At 42.3% G+C, this 17,431-nt stretch overlaps 1 protein-coding gene across 5 annotated transcripts in view; it reads right to left on the bottom strand.

Moving 5' to 3' along the window:
* MYO16 (myosin XVI) overlaps positions 1-17,431 on the bottom strand; it is a 627,399-nt gene that overhangs the window by 392,131 nt on the left and 217,837 nt on the right. For all 5 annotated transcript variants that reach the window (XM_038387064.2, XM_038387062.2, XM_043509217.1 and 2 more), the window contains exon 5: positions 7,053-7,161. In XM_038387064.2, the coding sequence (XP_038242992.1) occupies positions 7,053-7,161 (109 nt within the window). The remainder of the gene's footprint in view (positions 1-7,052; positions 7,162-17,431) is intronic.

Genomic DNA, 17,431 nt, shown 5'->3' with positions numbered 1-17,431 from the left:
TTTATAGAGAGCAATCATATCTCCCCTCAGCCTTCTTTTAGTTAGGCTAAACAAGCCAAGCTCCTTAAGTCTCTTTTCATAGGACAAGTTTTCCATTCCTCGGATCATCCTAGTAGCCCTTCTCTGTACTTGCTCCAGTTTGAATTCATCCTTTTTAAACATGGGAGACCAGAACTGCACACAGTATTCTAGGTGAGGTCTCACCAGTGCCTTGTATAATGGTACTAAAACCTCCTTATCCCTACTGGAAATACATCCCAAAACCGCATTCGCTTTTTTCACAGCCATATCACATTGGCAGCTCATAGTCATCCTATGATCAACCAATACTCCAAGGTCCTTCTCCTCTTCCATTACTTCTAATTGATGCGTCCCCAACTTATAACTAAAATTCTTGTTATTAATCTCTAAAGCATAACCTTACACTTCTCACTATTAAATTTCATCCTATTACTATTACTCCAGTTTACAAGGTCATCCAGATCCTCCTGTATAATATCCCGATCCTTCTCTGAATTGGCAATACCTCCCAGCTTTGTATCATCTGCAAACTTTATTAGCACACTCCCACTTTTTGTGCCAAGGTCAGTAATAAAAAGATTAAACCCAAAACTGATCCCTGAGGAACTCCACTGGTAACCTCCATCCAACCTGACAGTTCGCCTTTCAGTAGGACCCGTTGCAGTCTCCCCTTTAACCAATTCCTTATCCACCTTTTGAAGTTCATATTGATCCTCATATTCTCCAATTTAACTAATAATTCCCCATGTGGCATGGTATCAAATGCCTTACTGAAATCTAGGTAAATTAGATCCACTGCGTTTCCTTTATCTAAAAAATCGGTTAAAGGAGATCAGGTTGGTTTGGCACGATCTACCTTTTGTAAAACCATGTTGTATTTTGTCCCATTTACCATTGACTACAATGACCTTAACTAATTTCTCCTTCAAAATTTTTTACAGGACCTTGAATACTACAGATGTCAAACTAACTGGCCTGTAGTTACCCGGATCACTTTTTTTCCTTTCTTAAAAATAGGAATTATATTAGCAATTCTCCAATCATTTGATACTACTCCTGAGTTTACAGATTCATTAAAAGTTCTTGCTAATGGGCTTGCAATTTCAGGTGCCAATTCCTTTAATATTCTTGGATGAAGATTATCTGGGCCCCCCGATTTAGTCCCATTAAGCTGTTTCAGTTTTGCTTCTACCTCAGATATGGTAATATCTACCTCCATATCCTCATTCCCATTTGTCATGCTATCATTATCCCTAAGATCCTCTTTAGCCTTATTAAAGACTGAGGCAAAATATTTGTTTAGATTACTAGATTACCTTTAACCTCCACTCCATCCTCAGTGTTTAGCGGCCCCACTTCTTTCTTTGTTTTCTTCTTATTTATATGGCTATAGAACCTTTTACTATTGGTTTTAATTCCCTTTGCAAGGTCCAACTCTACTCGACTTTTAGCCTGTCTCACTTTATCCCTGCATGTTCTGACCTCAATTAGGTAGCTTTCCTTGCTGATCCCTCCCATCTTCCACTCCCTGATGCTTTCTGCTTCTTCTTAATCACCTCTCTAAGATGCTTGCTCATCCAGCTTGATCTACAACTCCTTCCTATGAAGTTTTTCCCCTTTCTTGGGATACAGGCTTCCGATAGCTTCTACAGCTTTGATTTAAAGTAATCCCAGGCCTCCTCTACTTTTAAATCCGTAAGTTCTTCAGTCCAATCCACTTCCCTAGCTAATTTTCTTAATTTTTGAAAGTCAGCCCTTTTGAAATCAAAAACTCTAGCTGCAGATTTATTTTTGTTAATCCTTCCGTTTAGTTTGAACCGAATTAGCTCATGATCACTTGAGCCAAGATTGTCCCCTACAACCATTTCTTCTATGAGGTCCTCGCTACTCACCAAAATTAAATCTAAAATGGCATCCCCTCTAGTCGGTTCAGCAACTACTTGATGAAGGAATCCATTAGCTATCGCATCTAGGAAAATCTGAGCCCTATCATTATTACTAGCACTGGTCCTCCAGTCTATATCTGGGAAGTTAAAGTCTCCCATGATCACGCAGTTTCTATTAGTATTTACTTTATTAAAAACATTAAAAAGGGCTGTATCTATATCCAAATTAGATCCCGGAGCTCTATAGCACACCCCAACCCTATCGTAGGAGAGGCTTTACTAGTTATCTTCCCCAATGTAATTTTTGCCCAGACGGACTCTGTCTTATCCATTGCATCACTTCTTATTTCTTTACATTCTACCTCATCATTGATATACAATGCTACTCCACCACCTTTACCTTTGTTTCTGTCTTTCCTAAACAGCACATACCCTTCAATACCTGTAGCCCAGTCATGACTACTATTCCACCATGTTTCTGTTATCCCTATAATATCTGGTTTCACTTCCTGCAGCAGTAGCTCTAGTTCCTCCATTTTGTTACCTAGGCTCCTCGCATTGGTGTACAAACATCTTAATTTTTGCTGTTTGGCCTCGCTCACATTTTGTACCCTGTTAGGCATTGTCATTCTACAGCCTACATTCTACATTCTACAGTATAACCTATTAGACTAGTATCCACACCGCACTCGCTCCTTATATACATTCTCCTACCCACGGCTGTATCCTTTCTTACTTCATCTTCTTCCCTCTCAATGCTAAAATCTGGCGTGGAGATTACCTGGACATCTCCCAACCATCTCCCCCTAATTCCTAGTTTAAAGCTCTCTATCAGTTGTGCCAGCCTTGATCCTAGAAGTCTATTTCCTTCCCTACTCAGATGAAGTCCATCCCGAGAGAACTGTCCTGTCTGTGAATGCCTCCCAGTGGCCATACATCCCAAAGTCCTCCATATAGCACCACTGCCTAAGCCATCTGTTGACAGTCATAATCTTGTCACACCTTTGTTGCCCTTCTCTAGGAACAGGAAGGATCCTGCTAAAGATCACCTGAGCCTCAATTTCCTTAAGCGTCTTCCCCAGACTAGCATAGTCTCCCTTAGTACTTTTCAGCGAGAATCTAGCCGTATCATTTGTTCCCACATGAAGGATAATTAGGGGATTCTTTCCCGCTCCCTGTAGGATCCTTTTCAACCTCAGGTCTACATCCTGTATATTAGCACCCGGAAGACAGCACACCCTACTATTCCCTGGATCAGCTCTAGTTACAGGCCTGTCTATTCTTCTCAATAAAGAGTCCCCTATCACATAGACCTGCCTTTTCCTGGTGACAGTGCTATTCTCCAGTCTCTCCCCTGTTCCCTCTGGCTGCAAGTTCTTTCCATTCCTATTTTCCCTTATAATCCTCTTCAACCCATCCTGTATCCTCCTGGGGCTCATATTTGGTGTAGTCTCCCTTGACTCTTCTGCTTTTCCTATAGGACTAGCCTCTCTTCTTCCTTACCCTTCCATCTTCAACAAGTACCTGCTGAGCCCCTTCTTCATTTTCCAACTCTGCAAACCTGTTCCTAAGCTCTATTTCTCCTTCACTAGCCCGTCTTTTCCTCTGCCTGATTCTTTTAGTCACATGCTTCCACTGACCACTTTCCTCACCCAGTCTCCCCTCAAAATTCCCCAGCCCTGCTTCCATCTGTGAGTCTGAGCTTTTCCCTTCAGATACCTCATATCTTTGCTCCATCATCTGCTCAAACCCCTTCCTAAACTCAACGAGACTTTCCACCTGCATCTCCAAACCTCGGATCTTTTCCTCCATCAGCTCTATCAGACGGCATTTCATGCAGAAAAAACTCTTACCAGTTCCCCCCGTCCAGGATCATGTACATACTACAGCTTCCATATCCAGTCATCCTCAATGTGTCTTCCACTAGAGGAGTCACTCCCACAGCTGCCTCCGTATCTGTCATCGCCTTCCCACCTAAATCCTGTTAATCTGGGAAACACAAGCCTCACCAAAAAGACCTCCCCCCAGCAAAAGCAAACCCCAAACAAGCACCAAAATACAAACTCCCACTCAAACTCCCGTTTGCTAGCTCCTGTGCCGCTGCAGCTGTCTGTGCCGCTGCCTGACTGGCTGGCTACCTTTATAGGACCCCTAGTCAGAAGCCCCACCCCCTAATCAGTCATCACTCAATAAGATGCTATGGAGATTCTCTGAAAGCCATCCTAACTAGTCTCTCTAGGTTAGGGTACAATCCAACTCCCCTATTCATGTAGTTATGCTTTTTATTAAAGATCTTTTTTCAACTTTCTCTAGGGCCTGAATAGTGTTACTCCAAAAGTAGCCTTTTGTTCAGAGCATGACAGGGGGTGGGGAAGGAGGAATCATGCACTCTTTTCTTACAGCTCTTGTCATTTCACAGAAAGAGTAGAACCTGGCATCACTTTCATTCCCGGTGATTGAGCATGACTCATGCTTCCCAGATTACCATATATCCTTTCTTTAATATTTTCTTTTTTCACTTGTCATTTTGATAAAGCCAGTGGACTGTTTAAAAAGTTTGAGATGACAATTAAAAATAAAAGATCTCTAACTGCAAAATGAGTGCACCTTGGGATGAATATATCACAGACTGGGTCTGTGTACAAACTACAGCTCAAGTCAGAATAAGTTATGTCACTTGAAATGTGAGTAAGTCACCCCCTTGAGTGACATAAGTTACACCAACCTGAGCGCCAGTTTGGACAGCACTGTCGCCAGGAGAGCTTCTCCCGCCGACACAGCTACCGCTGCTTGCGGGGGCTGGAGTAATTAAGTTGCTGAGAGCAGTAGCCCACCAGACAGTTTGTTTACATTTGCATGGCCACCCTCAGCTCCCAATCACCGTGGTTTGCCATTCCTGGCCAATGAGAGCAGCGGATTACCCTGACAGGCAGCAGGTTGCCCACCACTGGCTTAGAGCATCTGTACTAGCAGCGTACAGTGGCACAGCTGCATTGGGAGAAGTCCTAGCTCTATTGAAGTCAATAGGAGTTTGATTTCAGGGGGGGCCAGGATTTCACCGAGTTGCAATCAGAGCCAGATGTATCACTGTTTAATTTTTTTCCCTACAACAACCTCCCACCACTCATCCAGAACCATGCTCTTTATGATAAATACTGCCCCAGCTCTACATTTTGTCATACAAAGACACTGTTCCATATGTTGTCCTTGAATCTAGAAAAATTGGAATGCACCTAGCAAACCTCTTTGAAATGAGCACCAAAATATTTGCCATTTATATTTATGTATTTCTCTTTTATAAGCAAAATAGCACACAGACAACCTGACTGGGGTGTGTGACAAGATAGCCAATATTAGTATGGTGGGTCCTGTGCTTTTCTTGTCAGGGGCTAAGATGCCACCTCTTGCCCCTGCTCTTGGGGCCCCAAGGCCAGCTAGTGGCCCGGGAAGGTGGTAAAGGAGGGAAGCAGGGGAGGGGTCTGAGTTTGCTCCTCACTCTGAGTCCCAGCCCCTCTCAGCCCCTGCGGGTTCTTACCCTCTTTCCCCTTGGGTGGGGTACCTTCGGTCCTTAAACACTGGGAAAGGGAGTCTCCCTCCCCTGCTGGGGCAGGGTCTCCCTGGTTTTTCTGGTTCTCTGGTTTTTCAAAACACACCTCCAAGCTCCAGTCCTCTCTCCTTCCTCCTCCTCTCTGACTGCATGAAGCAGGGGGTTTTAGTAGGTTCTTACAGGGCAATTAATTGGCTACAGGTGCTTCAATTAACCTGTAGCCACCCCCTCTAGTCTACAGGGAATCATGCCTTAATTAGCCTAGAGTTTATATATTTTCCCTCGACCACTCTCCCACTGCTCCTTGGCCCTTCTGTATCACAGGGGCCAGAGAACATTTCCATGAAGATCCATTGTAACTGGTATTATAATAAATAGAATTCATTCTGCTGTACAATATGGATGCTGAATGCAACTTTAGCCAAAGTTCTTGCAGCCCCAGCTCTTTGCATATTGCAGTGCAATGAGGATTCAAGCAGCTCATACAACTGGCAAACACACATTAATCTAATTTTCCAACAAGAAAGTTCTTGAAATGTAAAAAATTCTCCAAACAACAGGAAAACAAGATGACGGAAAATATCATGATATGTGAACCATTGGAAACACCACTGATTATATTTGTATAACCACACATTGGATATCATCTTCTTGTCAGTTTAATTCAGCTTTTCTCCCACGTGTCCATTGGTAGGATGCTTTGACTTGGTTTAAGCTATGATGGACTTCTTCATTTAAGATCAGATTTAAGTAATGTATCTTCACATTATTTCCTTTTATTTATTTCTGTTTATCAAATATGTCTTATACTTTATGGCATGTCACATACATAAATTGCTTTAGATCTCACTGCAATGTGAATGAATGTAAATGTAACAGAACTGACATATTCCAGCCAAAATATTGCTACAGATATTGCTGCAGATCTGATACCTACATTTGGAATTAAACTAGTGAATAACAAAGTATCCCTGATATATGATTCCTGTCATCTGTCATTAAACAATACAAATCCATGTAAAATATTCTATCAATGCAAAATTAAAAGTTTTTAAAGTCATAAAATTTCATATACATTATTTCCATTGGGAATAGGTGCATGATCAATATTTTACAGTCTGTAAAAGAAGACAATCACAACAGCCTGAAGCTATGCTCCTCGCATCTCAAAGGAAAGCATAGCAACTACAAGTAGTTACTGCTGAATTTTGTAAATTCAGATTGTACCTGGATTTGACATGCCAAAATTGTTTGTTTATTTAAGTGGTTTATCTTTATCTAAAGTACCCTGGCCTGCTTCTCTGCACTGAATTAGCATTCTCGTGTCTCCATATAAATGGACAGAAGATCTGAGATGGTTACCATCGGAAACAATCTGCTGGTTTTCCAATTTCTCTCTCTCTCTCTCTCTAAATGAGATGCTGTGTGAGATTCACACGTAGTCAGCATTATTGTGATTGAACCCAAACCCACACCCCTTCCAAAAAAAGCTCCTTTGACTTCAGTACTGACTTACATCAGCCGAAGATCTGGCCTCTTGTACCTCCCTCTGCCCCCCAAAAGAAAGGGTAAAAAATCCAAAATAAGAGCTGACCTACCATTTTCTTCCAGGTATGTCAGAAGGATGCAGCTGGATTCCGTCCCTTCAATAGCATAATCAAGAGCAATGTTTCCATTAATATCCTGCAGCAGCACATTGGCTCCAGCCTAAAAGCAATAATTAAGAACATTTTATATCTTTATATCTAAAAGCTACAGTTAAAAAAAGTTTTCAGAAGTTGTGAGTACAGTAATATTAGGACCAATTTACTGTTTCTGTAGGCAAATATGTAAAACTCAGGGGTCTTGGACAGTTTCCAGAAGAAGTTAGGCAAATGTCTTTTGTTCTGGACAGCATTTATTTCACATTGTGGATTCATTTGAAAATGAAGCCCCAAATGAAAAGTGCAGATAAAAACAGAACAAACAAAACCCACCTTTGTCACAAGGTTTAAACAATGAACATGAGTTTGATGGTTTACAGTGAAATCCCTAAAGGACTGATGTCCACAGTACTACAAATACAACTCAAAATTTGGTATAAAGACAGATTGCTTAAGAGAGGCCCAGGACTGTTTATCTTGAGGGGATGTCGGGGGAAATTATGCCAGAAACTATGAAGCCACACACTTCCTTGGTGGTAAGAACCAAGGCAGAATTTCATATTTTCCATGTTAAGGAGGATTAGTCACAAGTTGCAGTATGGTGGCAAATCTAATCCTATTTTTACAAGAGATTTGTGCTATTCCATGAAAAAAAATATAATTGTATCACTGAGGAAAGCCTGATTGCAGTAAAGGGTTCTGTATCGTCTTTTAGAAAACATAAATTCTATTCAGTTTAAGTATTTCTCCCTGTGGCTCTATATCAACAGCAATTGCAAAACAAAAGTGACTTCTATTACATTTAATTACTTTTCCTTGCAGCTTTCATAGAGTTGAAGGTCAGAAGGGACCATTAGATCATCTAGTCTGACCTTCTGTATAACACAGGCCATAGAACTTCACCCATATACCCCTGTATTTAACTCAATGACTTTAGAGAGACTAAAACATTTCAATCCTGAGGAAAATAAATTATTGTGTGCCACAGGCAGAGAATAGGAAAGGCCAAGGTACCACCAATTCCTGAGGCCCCTGCAATGGCAGGGAATTGATTATGTGAGATATGCCCAGATTATGCTAGCAAGCAATCCATGCTGCATACTGAAGAGGAAAAAAGTAAAGGAGTACTTGTGGCACCATAGTGACTAACAAATTTATTTGAGCATAAGCTTTCGTGAGCTACAGCTCACTTCATCGGATGCGTTTAGTAGAAAATACAGAGGGGAGATTTATATACACACACAGAGAACAGGAAACAATAGGTTTTATCATATACACTGTAAGGAGAGTGATCACTTAAGATGAGCCATCACCAGCAGGGGGGGGGAGGGAGGAAAACCTTTCATGGTGACAAGCAAGATAGGCTATTTCCAGCAGTTAACAAGACCATCTGAGGAACAGTGGGGGGTGGGGTGGGGGGGAGAAACAACATGGGGAAATAGTTGTACTTTCTGTAATGACTCATCCATTCCCAGTCTCTATTCAAGCCTAAATTAATTGTATCCAGTTTGCAAATTAATTCCAATTCAGCAGTCTCTCGTTGGAGTCTGTTTTTGAAGTTTTTTTGTTGAAGGATAGCCACCCTCAGGTCTGTAATCGAGTGACCAGAGAGATTGAAGTGTTCTCCAATTGGTTTTTGAATGTTATAATTCTTGACGTCTGATTTGTGTCCATTTATTCTTTTCGTAGAGACTGTCCAGTTTGACCAATGTACATGGCAGAGGGGCATTGCTGGTACATGATGGCATATATCACATTGGTAGATGCACAGGTGAACGAGCCTCTGATAGTGTGGCTGATGTGATTAGGCCCTATGATAGTGTCCCCTGAATAGATATGTGGACAGAGTTGGCAACGGGCTTTGTTGCAAGGATAGGTTCCTGGGTTAGTGGTTCTGTTGTGTGGTGTGTGGTTGCCGGTGAGTATTTGGTTGTAGATCCTTGATGATGCGTTGGAGAGATTTTAGTTGGGGGATTGAAGGTGATGGCTAGTGGCGTTCTGTAATTTTCTTTGCTGGGCCTGTCCTGTGTTAGGTGACTTCTGGGTACTCTTCTGGCTCTGTCAATCTGTTTCTTCACTTCAGCAGGTGGGTATTGTAGTTGTAAGAATGCATGATAGAGATCTTGTAGGTGTTTGTCTCTGTCTGAGGGGTTGAAGCAAATGTGGTTATATCGTAGAGCTTGGCTGTAAACAATGGATCATGTGGTATGATCTGGATGAAAGCTAGAGGCATGTAGGTAGGAATAGCGGTCAGTAGGTTTCCGATATAGGGTGGTGTTTATGTGTCCATCGCGTATTAGCACCGTAGTGTCCAGGAAGTGGATCTCTTGTGTGGACTGGTCCAGGCTGAGGTTGATGGTGGGATGGAAATTGTTGAAATCATGGTGGAATTCCTCAAGGGCTTCTTTTCCATGGATCCAGATGATGAAGATGTCATCAATGTAGTGCAAGTAGAGTAGGGGCATTAGGGGACGAGAGCTGAGGAAGCGTTGTTCTAAGTCAGCCATAAAAATGTTGGCATACTGTGGGGCCATGCGGGTACCCATCGCAGTGCCGCTGATTTGAAGGTATACATTGTCCCCAAATGTGAAATAGTTATGGGTGAGGACAAAGTCACAAAGTTCAGCCACCAGGTTAGCCGTGACATTATCGGGGATACTGTTCCTGACGGCTTGTAGTCCATCTTTGTGTGGAATGTTGGTGTAGAGGGCTTCTACATCCATCGGGGTTAGGATGGTGTTTTTAGGAAGATCACCAATGGATTGTAGTTTCCTCAGGAAGTCAGTGGTGTCTCAAAGATAGCTGGGAGTGCTGGTAACGTAGGGCCTGAGGAGGGAGTCTACATAGCCAGACAATTCTGCTGTCAGGGTGCCAATGCATGAGATGATGGGGCGTCCAGGATTTCCAGGTTTATGGATCTTGGGTAGCAAATAGAATACCCCAGGTCTGGGTTCTAGGGGTTTGTCTGTGCGGATTTGTTCTTGTGCTTTTTCAGGGAGTTTCTTGAGCAAATGCTGTAGTTTCTTTTGGTAACTCTCAGTGGGATGAGAGGGTAATGGCTTGTAGAAAGTGGTGTTGGAGAGCTGCCTAGTAGCCTCTTGTTCATACTCCGACCTATTCATGATGACGACAGCACCTCCTTTGTCAGCCTTTTTGATTATGATGTCAGAGTTGTTTCTGAGGCTGTGGATGGCATTGTGTTCTGCACAGCTGAGGTTATGGGGCAAGTGATGCTGCTTTTCTACAATTTCAGCTCGTGCACGTCGGCGGAACCACTCTGTGTAGAAGTCCAGTCTGTTGTTTCGACCTTCAGGAGGAGTCCACCCAGAATCCTTCTTTTTGTAGTGTTGGTAGGAAGGTCTCTGTGGGTTAATATGTTGGTCAGAGGTGTGTTGGAAATATTCCTTGAGTCAGAGATGTCGAAAATAGGATTCTAGGTCACCACAGAACTGCATCATGTTCTTGGGGGTGAAGGGGCAAAAGGAGAGGCCCCGAGATAGGACAGATTCTTCTGCTGCGTTAAGAGTATAGTTGGATAGATTAACAATATTGCTGGGTGGGTTACGGGAACCACTGTTGTGGCCCCTTGTGGCATGTAGTAGTTTAGATAGCTTAGTGGCCTTTTTCTTTTGTAGAGAAGCAAAGTGTGTGTTGTAAATGGAATTGGAATTAATTTGCAAACTGGATACAATTAACTTTGGCTTGAATAGAGACTGGGAATGGATGAGTCATTACACAAAGTACAACTATTTCCCCATGTTATTTCTCCTTCCCCCCACCCCCCACTGTTCCTCAGATGTTCTTGTTAACTGCTGGAAATAGCCTACATTGCTTGTCACCATGAAAGATTTTCCTCCCTCCCCCCCCCCCCCCGCTGCTGCTGGTTATGGCTTATCTTAAGTGATCACTCTCCTTACAGTGTGTATGATAAAATCCATTGTTTCATGTTCTCTGTGTGTGTATATAAATCTCCCCTCTGTATTTTCCACCAAATGCATCCGATGAAGAGAACTGTAGCTCGCGAAAGCTTATGCTCAAATAAATTTGTTAGTCGCTAAGGTGCCACAAGTACTCCTTTTCTTTTTGCGAATACAGACTAACACGGCTGCTACTCTGAAAACTGAAGAGGAAAGTGACCCCACCACCACCAACTCATCGAAGATCACTGCCAAACTGACCTGTGAGGAAATTCCTTCCTGACTCCAAATGTGGTAATCTGTTTGACTCTGAGCAAGACATACCACCCAAGCATCTAAGAAAGAGTATTTTCTGCACCGCCTCAGAGCCCTAATATGCCCTCACTTGATGCTCTATTTCCAGCAGTAGCCAATCCCCAATGTTTCAGGGGAAAATTAAAAAATAAACAACCGAATATACATCCGGTCAATTGTGGATTAAGGGGAAAAAATCCTTCCTTATCCCTCCAGATGACCAGCTGAAGCGTGTGTGATAAGAGTGTGGCTTACTCTTACTCTTATTAAAGTGATAGCTACAAACTAAGGACAGCCTCTCTTTAAACCTGAGTGGCAAAAGTATACTACTAATGAGGGATTATTATTACTAGAAGACATGACTTATGCTCTGAGGAGCTTAAATGCTAGGGACATGATTCAATGCCCACTGAAGTCAACAGAAAAACAAACAAACAGTGACTTCAATAGGAATTGGAGAACTACAATACCCACCTGCTGAAGTGAAGAAACAGATTGACAGAGCCAGAAGAGTACCCAGAAGTCACCTACTACAGGACAGGCCCAACAAAGAAAACAACAGAACGCCACTAGCCATCACCTTCAGCCCCCAACTAAAACCTCTCCAACGCATCATCAAGGATCTACAACCTATCCTGAAGGACGAGCCATCGCTCTCTCAGATCTTGGGAGATAGACCAGTCCTTGCTTACAGACAGCCCCCCAATCTGAAGCAAATACTCACCAGCAACCACACACCACACAACAGAACCACTAACCCAGGAACCTATCCTTGCAACAAAGCCCGTTGCCAACTCTGTCCACATATCTATTCAGGGGATACCATCATAGGGCCTAATCACATCAGCCACACTATCAGAGGCTCGTTCACCTGCGCATCTACCAATGTGATATATGCCATCATGTGCCAGCAATGCCCCTCTGCCATGTACATTGGCCAAACTGGACAGTCTCTACGTAAAAGAATGAATGGACACAAATCAGACGTCAAGAATTATAACATTCAAAAACCAGTTGGAGAACACTTCAATCTCTCTGGTCACTCGATCACAGACCTAAGAGTGGCTATACTTCAACAAAAAAGCTTCAAAAACAGACTCCAACGAGAGACTGCTGAATTGGAATTAATTTGCAAACTGGATACAATTAACTTAGGCTTGAATAGAGACTGGGAATGGATGAGTCATTACACAAAGTCAAACTATTTCCCCATGGTATTTCTCCCCTCCACCCCACCCCCCACTGTTCCTCTGATTTTCTTGTTAACTGCTGGAATTAGCCTACCTGCTTGTCACCATGGAAGGTTTTCCTCCTTTCCCCCCCCTGCTGTGGGTGATGGCTTATCTTAAGTGATCACTCTCCTTACAGTGTGTATGATAAACCCATTGTTTCATGTTCTCTGTGTGTGTGTATATAAATCTCTCCTCTGTTTTTTCCACCAAATGCATCCGATGAAGTGAGCTGTAGCTCACGAAAGCTTATGCTCTAATAAATTTGTTAGTCTCTAAGGTGCCACAAGTACTCCTTTTCTTTTTGCGAATACAGACTAACACGGCTGCTACTCTGAAACTTCTGGGTTAGGATGACATTCATCTAAGTAGGTGGGAATGGGAAGGAGGTTTATACAGCATGAACTGTTTTGATCATTTTATAAACTGGTTCCATTAAAATACATATTTCTATTAAACTGTCTCAAAAATGTGAATCAGCACTAGGGACATGATGAAAACACATTCGAAGAATGGATTTGAAGAAGAGGATTACTTTAAAAGATTGGCTAACTTTTATTTTACTAAAAAGAAAAGGAGTACTTGTCGCACCTTAGAGAATAACAAATTTATTTGAGCATAAGCTTTCGTGAACTACAGCTCACTTCATCGGATGCATTCGGTGGAAAATACCTCTGCCTCTGCCATGTACATTGGTCAAACTGGATAGTATCTACATAAAAGAATAAATGGACACAAATCAGATGTCAAGTATTATAACATTCAAAAACCAGTCAGAGAACACTTCAATCTCTTTGGTCACTCGATTACAGACCTAAAAGTTGCAATTCTTCAACAAAAATACTTCAAAAACAGACTCCAAACAAAGACAGCTGAATTGGAATTAATTTGCAAACTGGATACAATTAACCTAGGCTTGAATAAAGACTGGGAGTGGATGGGTCATTATACAAAGTAAAACTATTTCCCCGTGTTTATTCTCCCCCTCACCCCTCACTGTTCCTCAGAGGTTCTTGTCAACTGCTAGAAATGGCCTACCTTGATTATCACTACAAAAGTTCCCCCCGCTCTCCTGCTAGCAATAGCTCACCTTAAGTGATCACTCTTGTTACAGTGTGTATGGTAATACCCATTGTTTCATGTTCTCTATGTATATAAATCTCCCCACTGTATTTTCCACTGAATGGATCCGATGAAGTGAGCTGTAGCTCACAAAAGCTTATGCTCAAATAAATTTGTTAGTCTCTAAGGTGCCACAAGTACTCCTTTTCTTTTTGCGAATACAGACTAACACGGCTGCTACTCTCAAACCTGTCTTTATTTTACTGTACTTGTTTCACTATTCAGAATAATTTTGTATTTAGCACATTTATATTGGTTGGATTTTTTTTTGTTTTTTGTTTTTGGTAGAACTAATGCACACTTTCTTATCTAAAGGGCTTATTTACTAAAAGCACAATTTAAAACCTAAAAGTACATATCTTTTCCTGCATGAAACTAACATCCAAACAATGTCAGGCAACATTCACAAGAAAAAGCATTTATCTATACAGAAAATATTTTCTTTCTAATTGGAGCTAAGAAACCAACGTTCCTTCTACAAATTACAAAATAGGAAATGAAGGACATTTAAGTTAGTCTGAAGAATGTATTTCATTCCCTTTGTAAAGTATAATTTCATAGAGGGAAGGATATAACATGGAATTCTTCAGATTCCGTACATTTTATGGGACACCACTGCATTAGTTCACCTCTTTAAGAAACGTTTATGACAAACCAGTCAGAAACAGGAGGTCAAGCTTGGTCAAACTTGCAGGTAGACAGATAAGAGATGTTTCAGAACTTGGATAATGAAGTAATTCTGAACAGCAGTGCACATTTTAAAAACAAGAACTTGACCCAGATGTACTTTAAAACAAGTATTTAAATTACTGAACAATGAACATGTTTAACATAAAAATATTTATAATCTTACATTACTCCTCTGATCAGACACCTTTATTTTAGTGTAACAGCAACTTCAGTTCTGAAGGGGAAGGAGGTGAGGGGGTGGGAAGACCAAGAGAAGCATCAATTACTGTTACCAGGGTTATTCTGATTGTTGCAGACCAATAAGGAAGTAGCTGCTAAAATTAGATTTAACAGTGGCAGGTTTTGCAATATACTTCATAAGCTAAACACCAGAAAAATTCTAGTTGTTGCAATTGTTAGACGATCATTTTTTTTATTTCAATAATCATAAATGAGCGTTTTAAATTTTAGTAAAAAATAAACCCACCATGCACCTACTCTCATTCCTGATCCCAATCCTGCAACTGAATCCTCTAGCATAGACCCTTATTCCAGTGCACAACCACATTAACTAGCAGGTCTGATTGAGGGGTCAACTTTAGTGGCATTCTACATTGGCACACAGGTCTGTGCTAGCAGATCCAATTGCAGGTTCAGGGACCTAGATGGTAAGCTCTTTAGGACAGATATCTCATTTTCCTTCTTTTTTCTGGTATTGCCAACAAAAACAGTCACTTATTCATACAGTAACTGTTGTTCTTCAAGATATGTTGTGCGCATATACATTTGACTGCAAGCGTTTGTGTGCCCAGTGCATCCGAGTCAGACTTTAGCCAGTAGTACAGCTAGGCATCGCATGTGCCCCTGTTCTCCTTGTGTTCTCAGGTGAGGGCATAAAAAGGGTGTGGCTGCTACCTCCTTTTCTGTCCCTTCGCACCGCTGCACATAATATCCAAAGTAGCGGGGAAAGGTGGGAACATCGTGTAATGTATATATATGCACAACACATCTGGTAGGACAACAGTCACTGTGAGATAAGTACCTTTTTTCCCGTTGGAGTGATTGTGCTCATATACATTTCATTGCAGGTGACTCATCAGCAGTTTCCTTATAGGTGGAGGGACTTCAGAATATTGTAACACCAATTTGCCAAAGTTGGCTTTGTCACAAGAAGTTTGGGGGATGAACAGAAAAAGTACATATAGATGACCACATCGCTGCCTTGTAGATATCAGCTATTGGAAGGTTGCTCAGAAAGCCTGATGAAGTGGACTGAGCCCTGCTGGTGTGAGCCATTATTCTCAGTGGAGGAGAGACTTTAACAAGATTGTAGCAGAACTTAATGCAGTCAGAAATCCAATGTGAGGTTTGCTGAGTTGGAACTGATTGCCCTTTGGCTTTCTCAGCATAGGTTATGAAAAGCCTGGGAGAAGTTTTAGTGTGCTCCCAGTAGAATACCAAAGGTCTACGAACATCCAATATATGAAGTGTTTCTTAGCTTTAGAAGATTGGAGTCTAGGGAAAAACACCAGCAAATGAATAATTGATTCAGATGGAAAGCTGACTCTACCTTAGACATAAACTTAGGGTGTGGCCTAAAGGAAACCTTATCTTTATGGAAGTCCGGGAAAGGAGGATCAGCCAGAAGAGCCTGAAATTCAGAAACACTCCTAGCAAAAGTGATCACCACTAGAAAAGTCATCTTCCATAAACAGTAATGGTAATGAAGCTGTTTCCATAGGCGGGGACTGGGGGCAGGGGTGTCCTACGAGTTTAGAGAGGATCAGACACAGGAGGGTAAATGTTGAGTAGAATTTTCAAAAATTGAGAAAATGAGAGGCTGAGAGAAAATTCAAAACCCATCTATTGGTGGATGTAGTACAGAAACAGGAACCAGGTGAAGGCTTACAGAACTAATTGCAAATCCTGAATGTAGTGGGGTGGCTGCCCCATTTCAGTAGGCGGGGTTAAAAGCAGCCAATCTAGGCTGATTGGGGAAGCAGCCACAGCTGTGGCCAGCTCAATCAGGCCTTATAAGAGGGCTGGGGACCAGGAGCTGGAGGAGTCTCTCTCTAGCTCTTGAGAGAGAAGGACCTGGCTGTGTGGGAGAGAAGAGTACTTGAGACAGAGCTGTGCTGGGGAAAGGGAGGAAAAGCTAGGGAGCTCCAGCCTGGCAACTCCCCAGGCTGTAGGCCTTGATAGAGGCCTATGCAGGTATGGAGGCTGGGAGGAGTAGCCTGGGATTATGCAGAGGCAGCTGGTCCAACCTCCTTGCCAATGATGAGTGGCCAAGACAGACTGCGGTTTGCCCCAGTGAGTGGGGTCTAGTTGATGACTGGCAGTAGCCACTGAGGCAAGGTGGGTGAGGGGGTTGAGGGTTCCCCTGGGAGGGGAGACCCAGAGTAAAGGGGTACTGTTGTGGGCAGAACCCTGAGGAAAGGGGCACTGGGGTCTGGGAGTGAACCTGGGGCAGGTGAGCCACCAGCCACCAGGAGGCACTCTGAGTGCTGGAAAGCTAATTCCCAAGACAACCAGCAGGAGGTGCTGCACCAATGAGTCTTCACATCGCTACACTGAGGATTTCAGGTGCAACTGATTGTCCAGTCCATGTGACCTCTGTGTGATTGTGCCAAAATCAAAAAATCTCTTCCACTTTGCTGTGTACATGGCTCTTGTGGATTTCTTTCTGTTGCTTACCAATATGTTCGGAAACTCTCAAGAGCATGATTTCTCAGAAGAATTCAACAAGAGATCATCCAAACCATGACACGGACAGATTGAAGGTAGAGATGTAGAGACTTGCCTTGGTTCTGAGACAGGAGATCCTCAACTAGGACAAAGTTATCAGAGACCAGAAAGAGAGCTGATGAAGATCTGTGACCAATACTGTCTTGGCTATGCCAGTGCTCCTGCAAAGGTTATGTGCTGTGCCAGTTGTAACTGTGATTCATCCACATTTATTTTCAGACCCAGACAGGAGAATGAGCTGGAGACAGTGTTGCCACCTCAGATAGAACCGGTGAGTGCTTAAATTTCTGAAGCCTCAAACTGGAGGACTTCCAGAAGATTTTCTGAGAGAAGTCTGAGACTTTGAAGTTTTATC

This window comes from Dermochelys coriacea, chromosome 1 (genome assembly GCF_009764565.3).
Source record: "Dermochelys coriacea isolate rDerCor1 chromosome 1, rDerCor1.pri.v4, whole genome shotgun sequence".
In the NCBI taxonomy this organism is placed as follows: Eukaryota; Metazoa; Chordata; order Testudines; family Dermochelyidae; genus Dermochelys; species Dermochelys coriacea.
The sequence above is the reverse complement of the archived record's forward strand: the minus strand, read 5'-3'. Positions and strand labels throughout refer to the sequence as shown.